Here is an 18,865-nt window from a genome sequence, read left to right on the forward strand (position 1 = left end):
GCGGTATTGAAGTGCTGGTCACATTGTTCACACTGTTACCTAATCAGTCGTTTCTTTTGGCTCTCCCCTTCACGCACCATAGCTCTTTCACAAAACACTTGTAATTGCTAAATGCTTTTCATTATAAAAAAATAAAAAATAAATCCTCAAAGCGGGAGAGCTCATACTACAGTATTCACTGCACTCGGGGAAACTCGCCCCATAATGCTTTGCAGGCCATTACTTTTAGAAAAAGTTTTTGCTCATAACTCAGCTTGTGGTGGTCCTAGGACAATGAAACCACCACCAAAACATTCACATTGTGATTTTTCTGCCTACATCATTTCTGGGTCCCCAGACTAGGTTAGTGGGGACTCTAAAATAATAACCCCTCCCACTATTGTCTCTTTTTGATCTCTTTAATGGCTGGAACATTTGTTTTACAACAGGGAGTACCTTGTTTTAAGGGCCTTGTTTGTAATATTATTGCGGTTGACCTGTTAGCTCAAAAAATGTGTAAGGCACTAAGCCCTCTGGGGGCTAAATATAAGGTTACACTACATTACTTTCTGCCATTTTCTTTTCATGTGGGTATGCTCTATGGTTGTATGTGTTTTTATTTTTTTATTTTTATAAATAAATTCTATTTTCATTGTGGTGTCCCCCAGGGTCTGTTCTGAGCATTAGTCTAATGCCAAAAAATGTATTTCTGATAAAGGTTTTTTGGGGGTTTACATGATAATTGCATATATTTTATTCTCTCCTTACTGCAATTATGACCATGATTCAGGCCAACTTAACATCCTTATTACATTGACTGTTTGAATACTCTGTGTTTGGGTGACCCTCCTAGTTGATTTCTGTCGTTACTCCCCTGTGGCTGGCTTATGTCTCTTTGGGGAATTGTGTTAACTGGCCAGCAACTCTGATGGTGGGGTGGTGAAAGTGGTATTCTGTTGGAATTAGCATGGCAGGTTTAAATTAGGATGCTAAATGGCAACATTTTCATTTTTGGGTGCAGATAGAGGTTGAAGGTAAGTGGGAGTACTTTAGTTATATGCAGGACCACTGGAATTATGTGGCAGGAAAAGACCAAATTATGGGGCAGGGTTGACTAATTTAGGTGGCAAAAAAAGTCCAGTTATGAATTTACGAAGCCAATACCTCTAATGCAAGCAAATGCAACATCTATTGCATTGTAAATGCAGTTTTTCCTAGCTGAAGCTGTTTCCAGACTCTGCTTTTGCCACACTATTACAACTGGGCACTTTTTTTGCCAACAGCGTACTATACCCCCTCGCATCTAGTCTGTTTTTTGCTAAACTGCTTGCTGTGCCACGGATCATTGAGCTTGTCTTGCTGGCCATTGCCTTTTTTTCATTTTTCCTCCTAGAGCCAAACTTCAGAACGCTCTGTCTCCATTCACATGCAGTCTAGCTATCGATTTTGCTTTTTCTACATGGTGACCAACTTTAGTGCCTACCAAGGCATCCTCTTGGGTATTTTCTCCACTAATTAAATGTTTAATTCTGTTAGTTGTGTGAACGTTGAATGTGGACAGATGTCAAGAAGAAAATATGGTTCAATTTTATTTCCACTGGTGCATTAATCACTTAAAGGCCATTCCAAGGTTTTGTATTGTGCTTTATTCGTTGGAGAAGCTGCAAAGCACTCTGATGTGCATTGGTACTGACGTGCAATTTGGTGTGTACGGTTGGCAGCATGTTTGGCTTAGTGTGGCCTCTTTGGGAGAAGGTAGTTGAGGTGTAGGAGATGCTCCAACCATGATGCAGTAAGCATTGCAAGACTTAAACATGTAGTGTTGCAGATGGTGTTGAGGATATAAGCAGCCACACATACCTATTTATTTGCATAGATCAGTGGTTCCTAACCTTTTGACTTCTGTGGACACCCACTTTGTTACTAGAACCTGGGGACCCCCCACTGTCATTGGAATTTGGGAACCCCCCAGCCCCACTGAATCCTGACGCAGTCATACTGGAAGCCAGGGACCTAGGCCTAAACTCTGTTGATTTGAATTACAAAACAACACAGAACTATTCAATCAAACACAGACAAATGTAACACATTTTATTTAATTGGCAAGCAACAAAATAGGGAGGTTGGAGCTTTTCAAAATTCAGTTGAAGCCATATATTGTCCATACTATATTCAGTTTGATGCACCTGCACTGCTCACATATCAATCTTGAGGGTACTCATTTAATTTTTAGCCTCCAATGTCAAATTCCTTTACATTTACAGTACGTTTTTACAATTTTCAGTTGTACATTTAGCCACTTTATTTGTATACACTTTATTAATCTGTTAATGTTAAGTTTCTAAACCGGCAGTCTCCCTTAGGAGGCTTCGCAGACCCCTAGGGCCACAGATTGAGAACCGCAGGCATAGATTATACACTGAAAATTGTAGTTCTAGTGTCGGACATTACTGTACTTTTTTTTTTTTTTTTTGTTTAAATGCTTTCTGGGATTGGTAATGGTTGTCAGTTCTCCTCATTCAAGCAGGCATTGAGTTCAAGAGTTTGGTAGAATTTAGGCAGGAAAGTTCCACCTGTTTGTGCCTTTTCGAATGAAGGCACGGGAAGTAAATCCTTGAGGGACCAAGGGTGTGTGATATTGGCTATGTGTCAAAAATGTCTGACCGGTTTTTATCTTTAATTATGGCAGACTAAGTGTGAATACCACTCCACGTAGATCCTCAGACATGTTTTTGCCCCTTTTAACTGACTCCCTTAATTTGCTGTGCATTTTTCAATTGTTTTATTTTTTTAAATAATTGAGATCTGTTGTACCTTTTTTTTTTTTTGTTTGTTTTGTTTACTAGAAGCTTTTCACCCCCCTCTTCTGTTTTCAGATACCTATGTTTTACTCCCCTTTTTTCTTTACTTAGTTTCGGCTATTTTTTCACCCATTACTATTGTCTGGATTTAATTATCAAAAGTTGTTTGTTTTCGGAGGTAATTATGCTGAGAATAAGGCACGTCTCGGAGAATACTAAAGGCCTGATTACAACCTTGGCGGATGAGATACTCTGTCACACCTGGGACGGATATCCTGTCCACCATATTACAAATTCCATTTTATCCTGTGATACTTGTAAAATGGCAAGCAAGATATGTCGCATTTGTGACTGAGTATCCCATCCACCAAGATCGTAATAAGTCCCTAAGTTCTAAAAGATGTGACTTCAGGTTGATTATGGAGTGAGGTCAAACCGCTTTCTTTTAGTTATTACCTTCTTTGTATTAAAGCAGGCATCTGTAATGTATGGCCAACATGCCCTGTAATCTACTACTTCAATTATTTTAATTTGTATCTTTGAGATTTTGAGTCCTGTTCTTGTCTCACAGATGCAGCTATATTGTTATGGAAACTGAATGATAATAAAGAGTCAGAGCCAACATCCTTTCAAGATCAGGAGGATGATGAAGCGCTACTCAGCAAAGAAAATTGGACTGTTGTTAAAACTTTAAGGTGCGTTTTTATGACTTAATGATGCATGCACTTTTTCCACAAACTGTAGGATAGGGATAGAACAAACAACAAAATGTCAGACAACTTTGCTTGAAAAGGACAAATTTGCCTGGTGCCGCAACAGTCCAAGTTTGTCCCAATGTCTGGTGTACAATGTCTTTTTTTTTTTTTTTTTTTTTTTTTTTTTTGGGTGTGTGGAGGGGTGCCTAGATGACAAACTACTTCAGGAGAGATCGTATGATCATGTGAGCATGGAGGTGTCAAGTGTGCAGGCCCTGGTGCAATAACCTGCCCTGCTGTTTGGACGGAATATTCCTGAAGCAGCAGCTTGATCAGAGGACAGATGCTCCTGCTTTAGTAGTGGTTAAATGATGCTTGCACCTTTTCCAAGAAAACGCTCTAATTTGAAATACTATTTTTCCAAAGTAGAATATCGTACATTATGATGAGCCACCAAATTATGCATGAACAGTTGGATAGTGAAAACCGTATTTTAACATTTGCAGTTTGAAATGTATTTTAATTTTGTATGCAGTTATGTTTTCATTTTTTTTTTTTATAGACTGTTCATCTGTCAGGTGCCACAGATAGCTGTATTTACCATCCTCTAAAGCATGCCATGATTTTATTTTCTTTAACTTCAATGTCCCATGTAGTCTAGTACTCCGGCTGGTTTTCTGAGCTCTACTGACTAGAGCCCTTTTTGTAGCTAGAGATTGCCAGAGAGTCTACCCCAGGAGTTTTAACTACTTTTTCCATGTGTAATGCCTTTTTTCGGAGGCAAATTCCTTCTCACTGTTTGAGCCTTGATATATGCTTGCAAAATGAGCATTGTCAGTCATGTCTTCCAATGAGGATTCTTAAACGTTATTTTCTGTTGCAAGAAGTGCATCTGAATGTGAGGACATTTTTCACTGCAGTGAAGTAAAAACATTGAGGTCAATTTCTTATTACTGGTACTGTCATTCTGTATAAAAAGAAAATAAGTGTTAAGAATGTAATAGGTGGGCAGAGGCGGGCATCGAGAAGGTCGGGGATTGCTTTGAGGAAGGGAAATTAATGATCTTCGAAGAAATACGCGACCTCTCAGCAGTAAGCCCAGGGCAATTTATGACATATCATGCCCTATGCCACACCATAAAGAAGACATGGGGGTCAGGAGAACAGGAACCCGCGACCTCCACTGCCATACACCATATGCTGCAATACGACAGCCAACTGCGAATAGTGTCGAACCTGTACAAAGTACTTAATAAGGAGACGGCACCTGCCCTGGGGAAAGCATTAACTAAGTGGAACGAGGTGCTCCCGATCACGCTAGAGGAATGGCCTTGTGCCCTCTTACACACTAAGGGAGTATCGAGGAACCCAAGGTTCAGATATACGCAACTAAATTATCTACACCAAACGTACCTCTCTCCAGCCAGGATTAAAAGTATCTTCCCCAGCTCGGAGCCCGCTTGCCCAAGATGTCGCGCCCCGCTGGCACATTTCTATCACATGGTGTAGGAAGTTGGCTCTGTATGTGCTATTTCAAAGTAAGGAATAGCATGCACAGAGTCCAAGGGTTCCCCTTAGAGGTAAGATAGTGGCAAAAAGAGATAATACTAATGCTCTATTTTGTGGTAGTGTGGTCGAGCAGTAGGCTTATCCAAGGAGTAGTGTTAAGCATTTGTTGTACATACACATAGACAATAAAAGAGGTACACACACTCAGAGACAAATCCAGCCAATAGGTTTTTGTATAGAAAAATATCTTTTCTTAGTTTATTTTAAGAACCACAGGTTCAAATTCTACAGGTAATATCTCATTCGAAAGGTATTGCAGGTAAGTACTTTAGGAACTTCAAATCATCAAAATTGCATGTATACTTTTCAAGTTATTCACAAATAGCGGTTTTAAAAGTGGACACTTAGTGCAATTTTCACAGTTCCTAGGGGAGGTAAGTATTTGTTAGGTTAACCAGGTAAGTAAGACACTTACAGGGCTTAGTTCTTGGTCCAAGGTAGCCCACCGTTGGGGGTTCAGAGCAACCCCAAAGTCACCACACCAGCAGCTCAGGGCCGGTCAGGTGCAGAGTTCAAAGTGGTGCCCAAAACACATAGGCTAGAATGGAGAGAAGGGGGTGCCCCGGTTCCGGTCTGCTTGCAGGTAAGTACCCGCGTCTTCGGAGGGCAGACCAGGGGGGGTTTTGTAGGGCACCGGGGGGGACACAAGCCCACACAGAAATTTCACCCTCAGCGGCGCGGGGGCGGCCGGGTGCAGTGTAGAAACAAGCGTCGGGTTCGCAATGTTAGTCTATGAGAGATCTCGGGATCTCTTCAGCGCTGCAGGCAGGCAAGGGGGGGGTTCCTCGGGGAAACCTCCACTTGGGCAAGGGAGAGGGACTCCTGGGGGTCACTTCTCCAGTGAAAGTCCGGTCCTTCAGGTCCTGGGGGCTGCGGGTGCAGGGTCTCTCCCAGGCGTCGGGACTTTAGGTTCAAAGAATCGCGGTCAGGGGAAGCCTCGGGATTCCCTCTGCAGGCGGCGCTGTGGGGGCTCAGGGGGGACAGGTTTTGGTACTCACAGTATCAGAGTAGTCCTGGGGTCCCTCCTGAGGTGTCGGATCTCCACCAGCCGAGTCGGGGTCGCCGGGTGCAGTGTTGCAAGTCTCACGCTTCTTGCGGGGAGCTTGCAGGGTTCTTTCAAAGCTGCTGGAAACAAAGTTGCAGCTTTCCTTGGAGCAGGTCCGCTGTCCTCGGGAGTTTCTTGTCTTTTCGAAGCAGGGGCAGTCCTCAGAGGATGTCGAGGTCGCTGGTCCCTTTGGAAGGCGTCGCTGGAGCAGGATCTTTGGAAGGCAGGAGACAGGCCGGTGAGTTTCTGGAGCCAAGGCAGTTGTCGTCTTCTGGTCTTCCGCTGCAGGGGTTTTCAGCTAGGCAGTCCTTCTTCTTGTAGTTGCAGGAATCTAATTTTCTAGGGTTCAGGGTAGCCCTTAAATACTAAATTTAAGGGCGTGTTTAGGTCTGGGGGGTTAGTAGCCAATGGCTACTAGCCCTGAGGGTGGGTACACCCTCTTTGTGCCTCCTCCCAAGGGGAGGGGGGTCACAATCCTAACCCTATTGTGGGAATCCTCCATCTGCAAGATGGAGGATTTCTAAAAGTTAGTCACTTCAGCTCAGGACACCTTAGGGGCTGTCCTGACTGGCCAGTGACTCCTCCTTGTTTTTCTCATTATTTTCTCCGGCCTTGCCGCCAAAAGTGGGGCCTGGCCGGAGGGGGCGGGCAACTCCACTAGCTGGAGTGTCCTGCTGGGTTGGCACAAAGGAGGTGAGCCTTTGAGGCTCACCGCCAGGTGTGACAATTCCTGCCTGGGGGAGGTGTTAGCATCTCCACCCAGTGCAGGCTTTGTTACTGGCCTCAGAGTGACAAAGGCACTCTCCCCATGGGGCCAGCAACATGTCTCGGTTTGTGGCAGGCTGCTAAAACTAGTCAGCCTACACAGATAGTCGGTTAAGTTTCAGGGGGCACCTCTAAGGTGCCCTCTGGGGTGTATTTTACAATAAAATGTACACTGGCATCAGTGTGCATTTATTGTGCTGAGAAGTTTGATACCAAACTTCCCAGTTTTCAGTGTAGCCATTATGGTGCTGTGGAGTTCGTGTTTGACAGACTCCCAGACCATATACTCCTATGGCTACCCTGCACTTACAATGTCTAAGGTTTTGTTTAGACACTGTAGGGGTACCATGCTCATGCACTGGTACCCTCACCTATGATATAGTGCACCCTGCCTTAGGGCTGTAAGGCCTGCTAGAGGGGTGTCTTACCTATACTGCATAGGCAGTGAGAGGCTGGCATGGCACCCTGAGGGGAGTGCCATGTCGACTTACTCGTTTTGTCCTCCCTAGCACACACAAGCTGGCAAGCAGTGTGTCTGTGCTGAGTGAGAGGTCTCCAGGGTGGCATAAGACATGCTGCAGCCCTTAGAGACCTTCCTTGGCATCAGGGCCCTTGGTACTAGAAGTACCCGTTACAAGGGACTTATCTGAATGCCAGGGTGTGCCAATTGTGGATACAGTGGTACATTTTAGGTGAAGGAACACTGGTGCTGGGGCCTGGTTAGCAGGGTCCCAGCACACTTCTCAGTCAAGTCAGCATCAGTATCAGGCAAAAAGTGGGGGGTAACTGCAACAGGGAGCCATTTCTTTACACATGGTATGGGACTGTCCCCTAATACGAGAAAAGTGGAGCGCAATAGTGGTAAAGGTATCTGAATTGACGCGCCTGGCACTCACAGTAGAGCCTAAATCCTGCTTGCTAGGCCTGAGACATAGAAACAAAAAGCACAAGCACTTACATAAGTTTATTGATTTAGCTTTTGTAATGTACAAGAGATTGATAGCAATGAACTGGAAGTCGGCCGCCGCCCCGGACCTGAACTCCTGGCACAACGCGACACTAAGATGGGCCAGCGCAGAACTGATGGTGCTAAGGACCACAAAAATGGGACCACGACAGACGGGCGGCGAGGTGTGGGAGATCCTGATAGATAGACTAGACGCTAAAAGCGATGAGAAACCGCCCTGAACTAAAACACACAGCTGTAAATAGCGGTCAGCCTCGACAGCTCCCCACCCCATCCTGCCCTATTAGGGACTTTTCAGGCGAGAATCATCGGAACGGGTGGCACCTCCCTGCACCTGTGTGCGAGCCAGGGGTGTCCCATCACGATCGCCCATAGAAGAGATGCGTTTCCACAGCATAATGCGAGCTATACACCCCACATTCAACACGCATATCCCCTACTGTATCAGTCCTTCCCTCACGCAACACATAGGCGCCAGCACCTCAAAAGAATATGCCCGATGTATAGGAAATGTATTCACATTTTTATTTAGGCGAGCGATTGTTCAGGAACCATTTCTGTACCCCTTATTTAATGTGCGATAATGACCTCAATTAAGTTAGTGTGTTAAACTGTGTATCAGCAACGCCATTGATGCAATATATCTGTAAAATGAGACTAGTAAATGTTGGAAGCAGAATCAAAGCAAAAATGTAATAAAAATATTTTTTTAAAAAGAATGTAATAGGTAATTTGTCTGGCTGACATGTTTGTTGTGAAGAATCCATTTGTAGCTATTTCATACAGGGAACAAAAGAAGGGACCATCTTCTAGCACTGGCTCATTTTGAGCTGAATTCTTCATCCTAGGGTGTGGTGGTGGGGGTGATTGTGAGTAGGGAAATCTGTGTGGAAGCAGTTGGTAATATTAATGTCCACTTTCTGCTCTCTTGTCCACTTCACGATCTGCTGGTGGAGGTATAGAGGCCATTAAGATTGCCTTTGCTTGGCGCTCTGTCTCGTTGTCGTCTTTACTGTCTATTGATTCTGATGGATACTTCCAACTGCAGATTCCTTACCTTGTGAGTAATCCCCAACACAAGAAGATTTTGCACCCTGACTGACTGGAAGGTCTTTTTCCTGCAGTGGGTCAGTCTTTCCATAATTGAAGGAAAAATCATATGACATCTAAGTAGTAAACTGTCCCTTCCCACCACTCTCTAACTCCAAGGAGGATGCAAGGTCATCAACGCATCAGTGTTGCCATGTTCCCACGACCAGCGTGGGTATGGTCAGTAGATGCTTTTAAGATGGGGAGTGGGGTGAGGACTTCGAAATGCGTTTGTCTTGAATAATGTCAGAATTATAGGAGTGGCTGAAATGGGAATAGAGGTTTTCGAAGAATCCATGCTAATGACTGTTCGACAGAGGTATTCATGCAGGTCATTAAGAGTGTAAGGAGCGTACATGCCTTGGCCAGGACAGCAGCAGAGACCAATTAAATCCATTATGCTGCTTCAGCTGGTGAAATCAAAGGACCTGTTGCAATGTGGAGGGTTAAATCTTCTCCCGGACTTCACCCTAGTATTGCAAGAAGCAAACTAGTCATTTATTGGGATTAAAAGGCACTTGAAGGAGGTTGCCCTCAAATACGCAAGGCTCTACCCATTCGAGGTTTGCATTTAATATAAAAGGAAGGCTTACTTTACAACACCTCAAATAGCAGCAGACTTTATAGACTCTTGGAATAAAGAACTGCCAATGCCTGTCTTATCTGCTGAGGAACTGAATGAAGGCATCTGAAATAGTTCCCTGCTTGCTCAGGCGCTTTGTATCATTGCATAAATATACATGTTGGCATCGCTGACCTCTACCAAAGCGAGGTGCAAATATGCTTGGAGAAGACAACTGTTTGAACGGTATCCCAGATTAATTGGCTTCTGGGTGTTATAAGAGGGTTGTACATTGGCCTGTGCACATGATGGATGACAAGTATGTACCATATGACCGATATTTGAAACTGCTAATTAACATGTTCTATTGAATTTTAACCCCTGGTTTGCTGTGAATATTGTGTAGTTATTGCTGTCAATGGCTTTGGCAGTTCAGTTGCACCCATGAATTGTTGGGTAGGGTTAAACATTGACAATTTGTTTTGGAGTAGAAGGGAGGGGGCTGGTTTGCTTGTATTCCAAGTAAATAAGGTTCAGTGAGCAGTGGCTTGTCGTTCTTCCTTATTATAGAACACAACTGATAATGTTGACTATGTTGGGAACATAACTTTAAGTGGCATGTAGAAATGAATGGGAATCTGAGACTGATTAAAGTATTAAGTTGGAAAACACAAGGACTGGACACTCCCAAGAAAGTGTAGCAAGTGTGTACATAATGAACACTTTATCCAATATGTCTTGTTAAGTGTTGTTCCTTTCTGCGTGAAGGCCTGCATAGTCACTTAGTCATTATGCAGCCTAAAGGATTAGGCTGCAGTGGCCAAAGTTTTTCATCTTGTTGATACAAAAGGGAAATAGACCAAGGAGACATGCACTCAAATGCATGAATATTTAGTAAAATAACAATTGCCTTCAAGGGAGAGCAGAGAGAGAAGGCAAGCAAGCAGCCAGTGGGACCACTAAGCGAGGGGAAGTTCAGTCTTCCACTTGAGCTCTTCTCTCGACCCGTTCCCAGGGAGATCGGCACCTAGAGGAAGTACGGCATCGACATTTTCGCCGTCAGACTGGCTCGACGTCAAGACACCGCACAATGGTGAAGTTCTGTGCATGCCATCAAGGAGTGCATCGACGTTGATGGACTAGACGTGGTGAAAAACGCAGAAGTGACAGCTCGATGTCTGAGCCAATCAGCATTGCTGCCTTGGTTTCGACAAGAGTTCGACATCAGAGTCCCTCAAGGAGGAAATAATCTTCAAATCAGGAATTGTTCTTCGGAGTAGCAGCATTTCAGAGATGTTTCTCCTTCACTGGTGCTCCGCCGTTCATTTCCTTCTCTTACTCTGAGCACCTCTTCCCCCACCGACTACAGCACCTCCTCTTTACCCTCCACCTCAAGGTCTGCCTCTGGTGCTACTGGCTTCTCCAGTCCCTCCACATCCTCCAGTGTCGCATTGGCCTAGCACCATTCCAGCTTCCAGACCACGCTCAAGATTGCGCCACCATTCCTGGCATTGCCATCATACATCTGGGTGCTCATCTACAAGATCGAGACACTCCTGTCAGATCACATCGGTCAAGATCACAATCTCGCCAGTGCTATAATGGAGATATGTCAACGTCCACAGGGACTATTTGCCCACGCTATCCGGCTCTTCTCAAGCCTCGTTCCTGACCAGTGGACGGTATAACTACGTTTCAGGAAGTTCTTGTTCGTGGTGCAGCTAACCTCAACATTCCTATGGCTGTTCCAATGCCATCCACTTCTATAATATTTAAAACGCTCCCATCAACATACATATTCGAGGCCTTTGCTTCCATTACTGCTGGGTCTTCTGGAACCTGCCATGGAAGTTTTTTCTTACTCCAGCTGTGGCTTACTCTGTGCCTTCCAGGCTCCACAAAAAGTATCACCCTCTGGTACAAGATCCTTTGTTTCTGTGTTCCGATCCACCACCTGACTCTAGTAATCCTGGCTGCCCGCATGCCCCATGCCACATCTTTCTGATAAAGAGCGTAGAAAGTTGGATTAGACAGGCTGCAAAGTCTAAGTCTGTGGCTACATCTATGACCATGGCAAGTGCAGCAACCTTCTTGGGCAGATATGATAATGCCCTGTGGGACTCTGTCCTTAATTTTGCAAACTACTTCCAGAGAGGATGTTTTGGAGATCATCAAAGAATGTACTATGGTCTCTAATTAAATCATTAGTACGGCAGCAGTCATCCTTGCTCTCAGCACGTGCTTACTGCCTTGGAGTGACCTTGAGAAGGGATGCTTGGCTTGAGTTAACATCACTAAAACTGGACGCTCATCAATTGTAAGGAAATGCCTCCTTGGCATGGTTGCCCCCTGACTTTTTGCCTTTGCTGATGCTATGTTTACAATTGAAAGTGTGCTGAGGCCTGCTAACCAGGCCCCAGCACCAGTGTTCTTTCCCTAACCTGTACTTTTGTACCCACAATTGGCAGACCCTGGCATCCAGATAAGTCCCTTGTAACTGGTACTTCTAGTACCCAGGGCCCTGATGCCAAGGAAGGTCTCTAAGGGCTGCAGCATGTCTTATGCCACCCTGGAGACCTCTCACTCAGCACAGACACACTGCTTGCCAGCTTGTGTGTGCTAGTGAGGACAAAACGAGTAAGTCGACATGGCACTCCCCTCAGGGTGCCATGCCAGCCTCTCACTGCCTATGCAGTATAGGTAAGACACCCCTCTAGCAGGCCTTACAGCCCTAAGGCAGGGTGCACTATACCATAGGTGAGGGTACCAGTGCATGAGCATGGTACCCCTACAGTGTCTAAACAAAACCTTAGACATTGTAAGTGCAGGGTAGCCATAAGAGTATATGGTCTGGGAGTTTGTCAAACACGAACTCCACAGCACCATAATGGCTACACTGAAAACTGGGAAGTTTGGTATCAAACTTCTCAGCACAATAAATGCACACTGATGCCAGTGTACATTTTATTGTAAAATACACCCCAGAGGGCACCTTAGAGGTGCCCCCTGAAACTTAACCGACTATCTGTGTAGGCTGACTAGTTTTAGCAGCCTGCCACAAACCGAGACATGTTGCTGGCCCCATGGGGAGAGTGCCTTTGTCACTCTGAGGCCAGTAACAAAGCCTGCACTGGGTGGAGATGCTAACACCTCCCCCAGGCAGGAATTGTCACACCTGGCGGTGAGCCTCAAAGGCTCACCTCCTTTGTGCCAACCCAGCAGGACACTCCAGCTAGTGGAGTTGCCCGCCCCCTCCGGCCAGGCCCCACTTTTGGCGGCAAGGCCGGAGAAAATAATGAGAAAAACAAGGAGTCGTCACTGGCCAGTCAGGACAGCCCCTAAGGTGTCCTGAGCTGAAGTGACTCTAACTTTTAGAAATCCTCCATCTTGCAGATGGAGGATTCCCCCAATAGGGTTAGGATTGTGACCCCCTCCCCTTGGGAGGAGGCACAAAGAGGGTGTACCCACCCTCAGGACTAGTAGCCATTGGCTACTAACCCCCCAGACCTAAACACGCCCTTAAATTTAGTATTTAAGGGCTACCCTGAACCCTAGAAAATTAGATTCCTGCAACTACAAGAAGAAGGACTGCCTAGCTGAAAACCCCTGCAGAGGAAGACCAGAAGACGACTACTGCCTTGGCTCCAGAAACTCACCGGCCTGTCTCCTGCCTTCCAAAGATCCTGCTCCAGCGACGCCTTCCAAAGGGACCAGCGACCTCGACATCCTCTGAGGACTGCCCCTGCTTCGAAAAGACAAGAAACTCCCGAGGACAGCGGACCTGCTCCAAGAAAGGCTGCAACTTTGTTTCCAGCAGCTTTGAAAGAACCCTGCAAGCTCCCCGCAAGAAGCGTGAGACTTGCAACACTGCACCCGGCGACCCCGACTCGGCTGGTGGAGATCCAACACCTCAGGAGGGACCCCAGGACTACTCTGATACTGTGAGTACCAAAACCTGTCCCCCCTGAGCCCCCACAGCGCCGCCTGCAGAGGGAATCCCGAGGCTTCCCCTGACCGCGACTCTTTGAATCCAAAGTCCCGACACCTGGGAGAGACCCTGCACCCGCAGCCCCCAGGACCTGAAGGACCGGACTTTCACTGGAGAAGTGACCCCCAGGAGTCCCTCTCCCTTGCCCAAGTGGAGGTTTCCCCGAGGAACCCCCCCTTGCCTGCCTGCAGCGCTGAAGAGATCCCGAGATCTCTCATAGACTAACATTGCGAACCCGACGCTTGTTTCTACACTGCACCCAGCCGCCCCCGCGCTGCTGAGGGTGAAATTTCTGTGTGGGCTTGTGTCCCCCCCGGTGCCCTACAAAACCCCTCTGGTCTGCCCTCCGAAGACGCGGGTACTTACCTGCAAGCAGACCGGAACCGGGGCACCCCCTCCTCTCCATTCTAGCCTATGTGTTTTGGGCACCACTTTGAACTCTGCACCTGACCGGCCCTGAGCTGCTGGTGTGGTGACTTTGGGGTTGCTCTGAACCCCCAACGGTGGGCTACCTTGGACCAAGAACTGAACCCTGTAAGTGTCTTACTTACCTGGTAAAACTAACCCAAAACTTACCTCCCCTAGGAACTGTGAAAATTGCACTGTGTCCACTTTTAAAACAGCTATTTGTCAATAACTTGAAAAGTATACATGCAATTTTTATGATTTAAAGTTCCTAAAGTACTTACCTGCAATACCTTTCAAATGAGATATTACATGTAGAATTTGAACCTGTGGTTCTTAAAATAAACTAAGAAAAGATATTTTTCTATACAAAAACCTATTGGCTGGATTTGTCTCTGAGTGTGTGTACCTCATTTATTGTCTATGTGTATGTACAACAAATGCTTAACACTACTCCTTGGATAAGCCTACTGCTCTACCACACTACCACAAAATAGAGCATTAGTATTATCTATTTTTACCACTATTTTACCTCTAAGGGGAACCCTTGGACTCTGTGCATGCTATTCCTTACTTTGAAATAGCACAGACAGAGCCAACTTCCTACATCAATGTATTCATAACTTGCCATTTTTGGGATCCACACAGTTCGGCTCTCATGCTGCTGATGAAATGGAAAAAGATGACGATTGAGGTAGACACTTTAAAAGCTGAAGGTCTTGAAAAATCAATGCAGATGCATCTGATCTTTCCAACGTTGCTTTCCCTCTGAGGGTTCATCCCCCTCATTGGCTGCCTGGAAGATATCAGTATCACAGATTACCTGACAGATTGGCAACACATTGCAACAAACGCCTGGGTTTTGGACATTGTGCAGAATGGGTATTGTCTCAGATGTTTTGCCCCACCACTGTCTATTCCGCCAAGGTCATCAACTTCTCTTCTCAACCTTCTAAAGGCGGAAGTCACCATCCTGTTGGAAAAGAAGATGGTGGAACCTGTTCTCATCATCCAGTGGGGAAAAGGCATTTACTCCAGTACGTCCTTGTGCCAAAAAAGAACAAACAAGGTTCAGACCCATTCTCTATCTCAAGCTTGCAAACAACTGTATTTGAAAGGAAAAGTTCAGGATGTTGACCTTACCCCAAATATCCCCCCAGATTTGCCAGGGAAGAGTGGCTCTGCTTCGATATGCACCATGCCAACGTTCATATTCCCATTGCAAAAAAGCATCAGAAGGTTTGTTGGTCACGAAGACTACCGATACACCGTCCTACCATTTTGACCCTTTAGCCGAGGTCACATGAGTGAGATTCTGGAGTTGTGCTGGCAGACTCTTTGTGCCAGACAGAGGACATTATTTTGGCAGACATGCAAATTTTTTATGGGAATGTTGGCTTTCTCTGCATACACAGTTAAAGCTTCATCTACTAATATTGTTGATTTGACATTAAGCCTGCCGCTTTCACTGCATTGTTCATACCTGATCACAATATGTCCCACATAGGTCAAATGAAGCAATTTCAGCTGAGCGCCCTCCAGCCTTGATGTGGCTGTGGAGCTCGAAAAAGAGTGCAGTCGGACCACCCAGAATGCATTGAGTGTCTTTTGCTGTGCAGAAAGGGGTACCTGAATATCATTACAAAACAGCACTGGTTTTGAATTGAAAACTGGCCCACCCTCCTGTTTTTTCTTGTATTTCTGTGGCACCTGTTGGGAATAAAATAGTTGTGGTGTGGAGTAGTATGGGGTTACGTTTTTGGAAATTTGGACACACTTGCTACGTGCTCTCCCTTAACCAAACATCTCTTGAGACCCTATCCTCTGTTCACTGCCTATTAGTGAGGTGTATAGACAGTACAGAATGTGATTGATTTATTTGTATGTGGGATGCAAAGTCGCACAGAACTGTGAGCTAGACTTTTCACTACCAGTAAATGGTGTAATCTCATGGAGAAATGGGGAAGAATTTGCAGTAAACCAGTCAAGAAAAATGTATTTCCTTTTTGTCAAATTTCAGTTTTTCTGTGATAGAACTGATTGGTCTTTCTCCAGAAGCCGTGAGGCTTGTAGACTCAGTCCTGTTTTTCATTCTAGTGTAGCCCTGTTGGTGATTAAATGATCTGGGTTTTGCATTCGTCACCTTAATTAAACTTACTGCAATATCATCAGTTTTTCATTATTTTGTACGAACTACATACTTGGTAACTGCAAAAGCTTAGATTTCTAAGGTGATGAGTTTGTCTCTTTTGCTTCTTCGTATTTTTTCCTCAAATCTCTTACCTTCTGCAAGTCTCTTCTAGATTGAGCAGTGGTTAATCTTCCACAAGACCTCTTTATAAAAACACAGTAACAAAATAAGTATGCATAGTTTTCTGTTACATGGATATCTTAATTGAAACTTTTGAGTAGGGTTATTTATACGGTTAAGAAAAGCTCCTGAGTTGAGTAGACTCTTCTAAATGTAATTTCTTCAACAGATTAGTATTGCAAATGCTTTCAACTAAAGTATTTTTATTTGCAGAGGACACTTGGAAGATGTATATGATATCTGTTGGACATTGGATGGGAACTATATGGCATCGGCTTCGGTTGACAACACTGCCATCATGTGGGATGTTAATAAAGGTAATTCTTTTTTTTTTTTTCATTACTTGTTATTTAGGTGCTTCGAAATGTCATTTCTACGTGTTGTGCTGTAAAGTTAGTTAATCGTACCAGGTATTTTTTGGAACTTTTTTTGTTAAACTTTCCAGTGCATTGTACAGGGAAAGACGTTTGGGTGCTTCCTTTTGTTAAAACTGTTTGTGGACTTCGTTTCTGAGCTGATGTTTCTTTGAAATAACTTAGGCATCAGGCTGCGGTTCAAAGTTTTTCCCATGTTTTACAGAGGCAAGAAGGGCACTTTGGCTAGAACCTAACTAGGAATAGAATTTGCACCCAGTGCTGGTGGTCTGGATTATAGATACCTTGGTAGCCGTATAGTGTACAGTAAAGTGCAAAGATGATATAGGTGTAGGAAGCTGGCTCTGTATGCATTATTTCAAAGTAAGGAATAGTATGCACAGAGTCCAAGGGTTCCCCTTAGAGGTAAGATAGTGGCAAAAAGAGAATACTAATGCTCTATTTTGTGGTAGTGTGGCAGAGCAGTAGGCTTATCAAAGGAGTAGTGTTAAGCATTTGTTGTACATACACACAGGCAATAAATGAGGAACACACACTCAGACAATTCCAGCCAATAGGTTTTTGTATAGAAACATATATTTTCTTAGTTTATTTTAAGAACCACAAGTTCAAATTCTACATGTAATATCTCATTTGAAAGGTATTGCAGGTAAGTACTCTAGGAACTTTGAATAATCACAATAGCATATACTTTTTACATAAAACTCATATAGCTATTTCAAAAGTGGACACAGTGCAATTTTCACAGTTCCTGGGGGAAGGTAAGTTATTGTTAGTTCTTGCAGGTAAGTAAACCACCTACGGGGTTCAATTGGGGTCCAAGGTAGCCGTTCAGAGCAACCCCAAAGTTACCACACCAGCAGCTCAGGGACGGTCAGGTGCAAAGTTCAAAGTGGTGCCCAAAACACATAGGCTTCAATGGAGAAGGGGGTGCCCCGGTTCCAGTCTGCCAGCAGGTAAGTACCCGCGTCTTCGGAGGGCAGACCAGGGGGGTTTTGTAGGGCACCGGGGGGGACACAAGTCAGCACAAAGTACACCCTCAGCAGCGCGGGGGCGGCCGGGTGCAGTGTGCAAATACGCGTCGGGTTTTCAATGAGACCAAGGGGTCTCTTCAGCGGTGCAGGCAGGCAAGGGGGGGCTCCTCGGGGTAGCCACCACCTGGGCAAGGGAGAGGGCCTCCTGGGGGTCACTCCTGCACTGGAGTTGTGATCCTTCCGGTCCTGGGGGCTGCGGGTGCAGGGTCTTTTCCAGGCATCGGGATTTCAGAGTCGGGCAGTCGCGGTCAGGGGGAGCCTCGGGATTCCCTCTGCAGGCGTCTCTGTGGGGGCTCAGGGGGGACAACTTTGGTTACTCAGTCTTGGAGTCGCCGAAGGGTCCTCCCTGTAGCGTTTTCTTCACCAGTCGAGTCGGGGTCGCCGGGTGCAGTGTTGCAAGTCTCACGCTTCTTGCGGGGATTGCAGGGGTCTTTAAATCTGCTCCTCTGAAACAAAGTTGCAGTCTTTGTGGAACAGGGCCGCTGTCCTCTGGAGTTTCTTGGTCTTTTGGAAGCAGGGCAGTCCTCTGAGGATTCAGAGGTCGCTGGTCCTGGGGAAAGCGTCGCTGGAGCAGGTTTCTTCTGAAGGAGGGAGACAGGCCGGTAGCGCTGGGGCCAAAGCAGTTGGTGTCTTCTTCTTCTCTGCAGGGTTTTTCAGCTCAGCAGTCCTCTTCTTCGTTAAGTTGCAGGAATCTACATTCTTAGGTTCAGGGGAGCCCTTAAATACTAAATTTAAGGGCGTGTTTAGGTCTGGGGGGTTAGTAGCCAATGGCTACTAGCCCTGAGGGTGGGTACACCCTCTTTGTGCCTCCTACCTGAGGGGAGGGGGGGGGGATATATCCCTAATCCTATTGGGGAATCCTCCATCTGCAAGATGGAGGATTTCTAAAAGTCACCTCAGCTCAGGACACCTTAGGGGCTGTCCTGACTGGCCAGTGACTCCTCCTTGTTTTTCTCATTATCTCTCCTGGACTTGCCACCAAAAGTGGGGGCTGTGTCCAGGGGGCGGGCATCTCCACTAGCTGGAGTGCCCTGGGGCATTGTAACACAAAGCCTGAGCCTTTGAAGCTCACTGCTAGGTGTTACAGTTCCTGCAGGGGGGGAGGTGTGAAGCACCTCCACCCAGAGCAGGCGTTGTTTCTGTCCTCAGAGCACAAAGGCTCTCACCGCATGGGGTCAAACTCATCTCTCAGCAGCAGGCTGTCACAGACCAGTCAGTCCTGCACTGAACAATTGGGTAAAATACAGGGGGCTCTCTAAGATGCCCTCTGTGTGCATTTTT

General features: G+C 45.7%; 1 protein-coding gene across 1 annotated transcript in view; it reads left to right on the forward strand.

The window, feature by feature from the left end:
* CHAF1B (chromatin assembly factor 1 subunit B) overlaps nt 1-18,865 on the forward strand; it is a 216,343-nt gene that overhangs the window by 86,195 nt on the left and 111,283 nt on the right. The window contains exons 4-5 of the mRNA XM_069202533.1: nt 3,352-3,475; nt 16,390-16,493. Of these exons, the coding sequence (XP_069058634.1) occupies nt 3,352-3,475; nt 16,390-16,493 (228 nt within the window). The remainder of the gene's footprint in view (nt 1-3,351; nt 3,476-16,389; nt 16,494-18,865) is intronic.

Source organism: Pleurodeles waltl, chromosome 8 (assembly GCF_031143425.1).
Source record: "Pleurodeles waltl isolate 20211129_DDA chromosome 8, aPleWal1.hap1.20221129, whole genome shotgun sequence".
Taxonomy (NCBI): Eukaryota; Metazoa; Chordata; class Amphibia; order Caudata; family Salamandridae; genus Pleurodeles; species Pleurodeles waltl.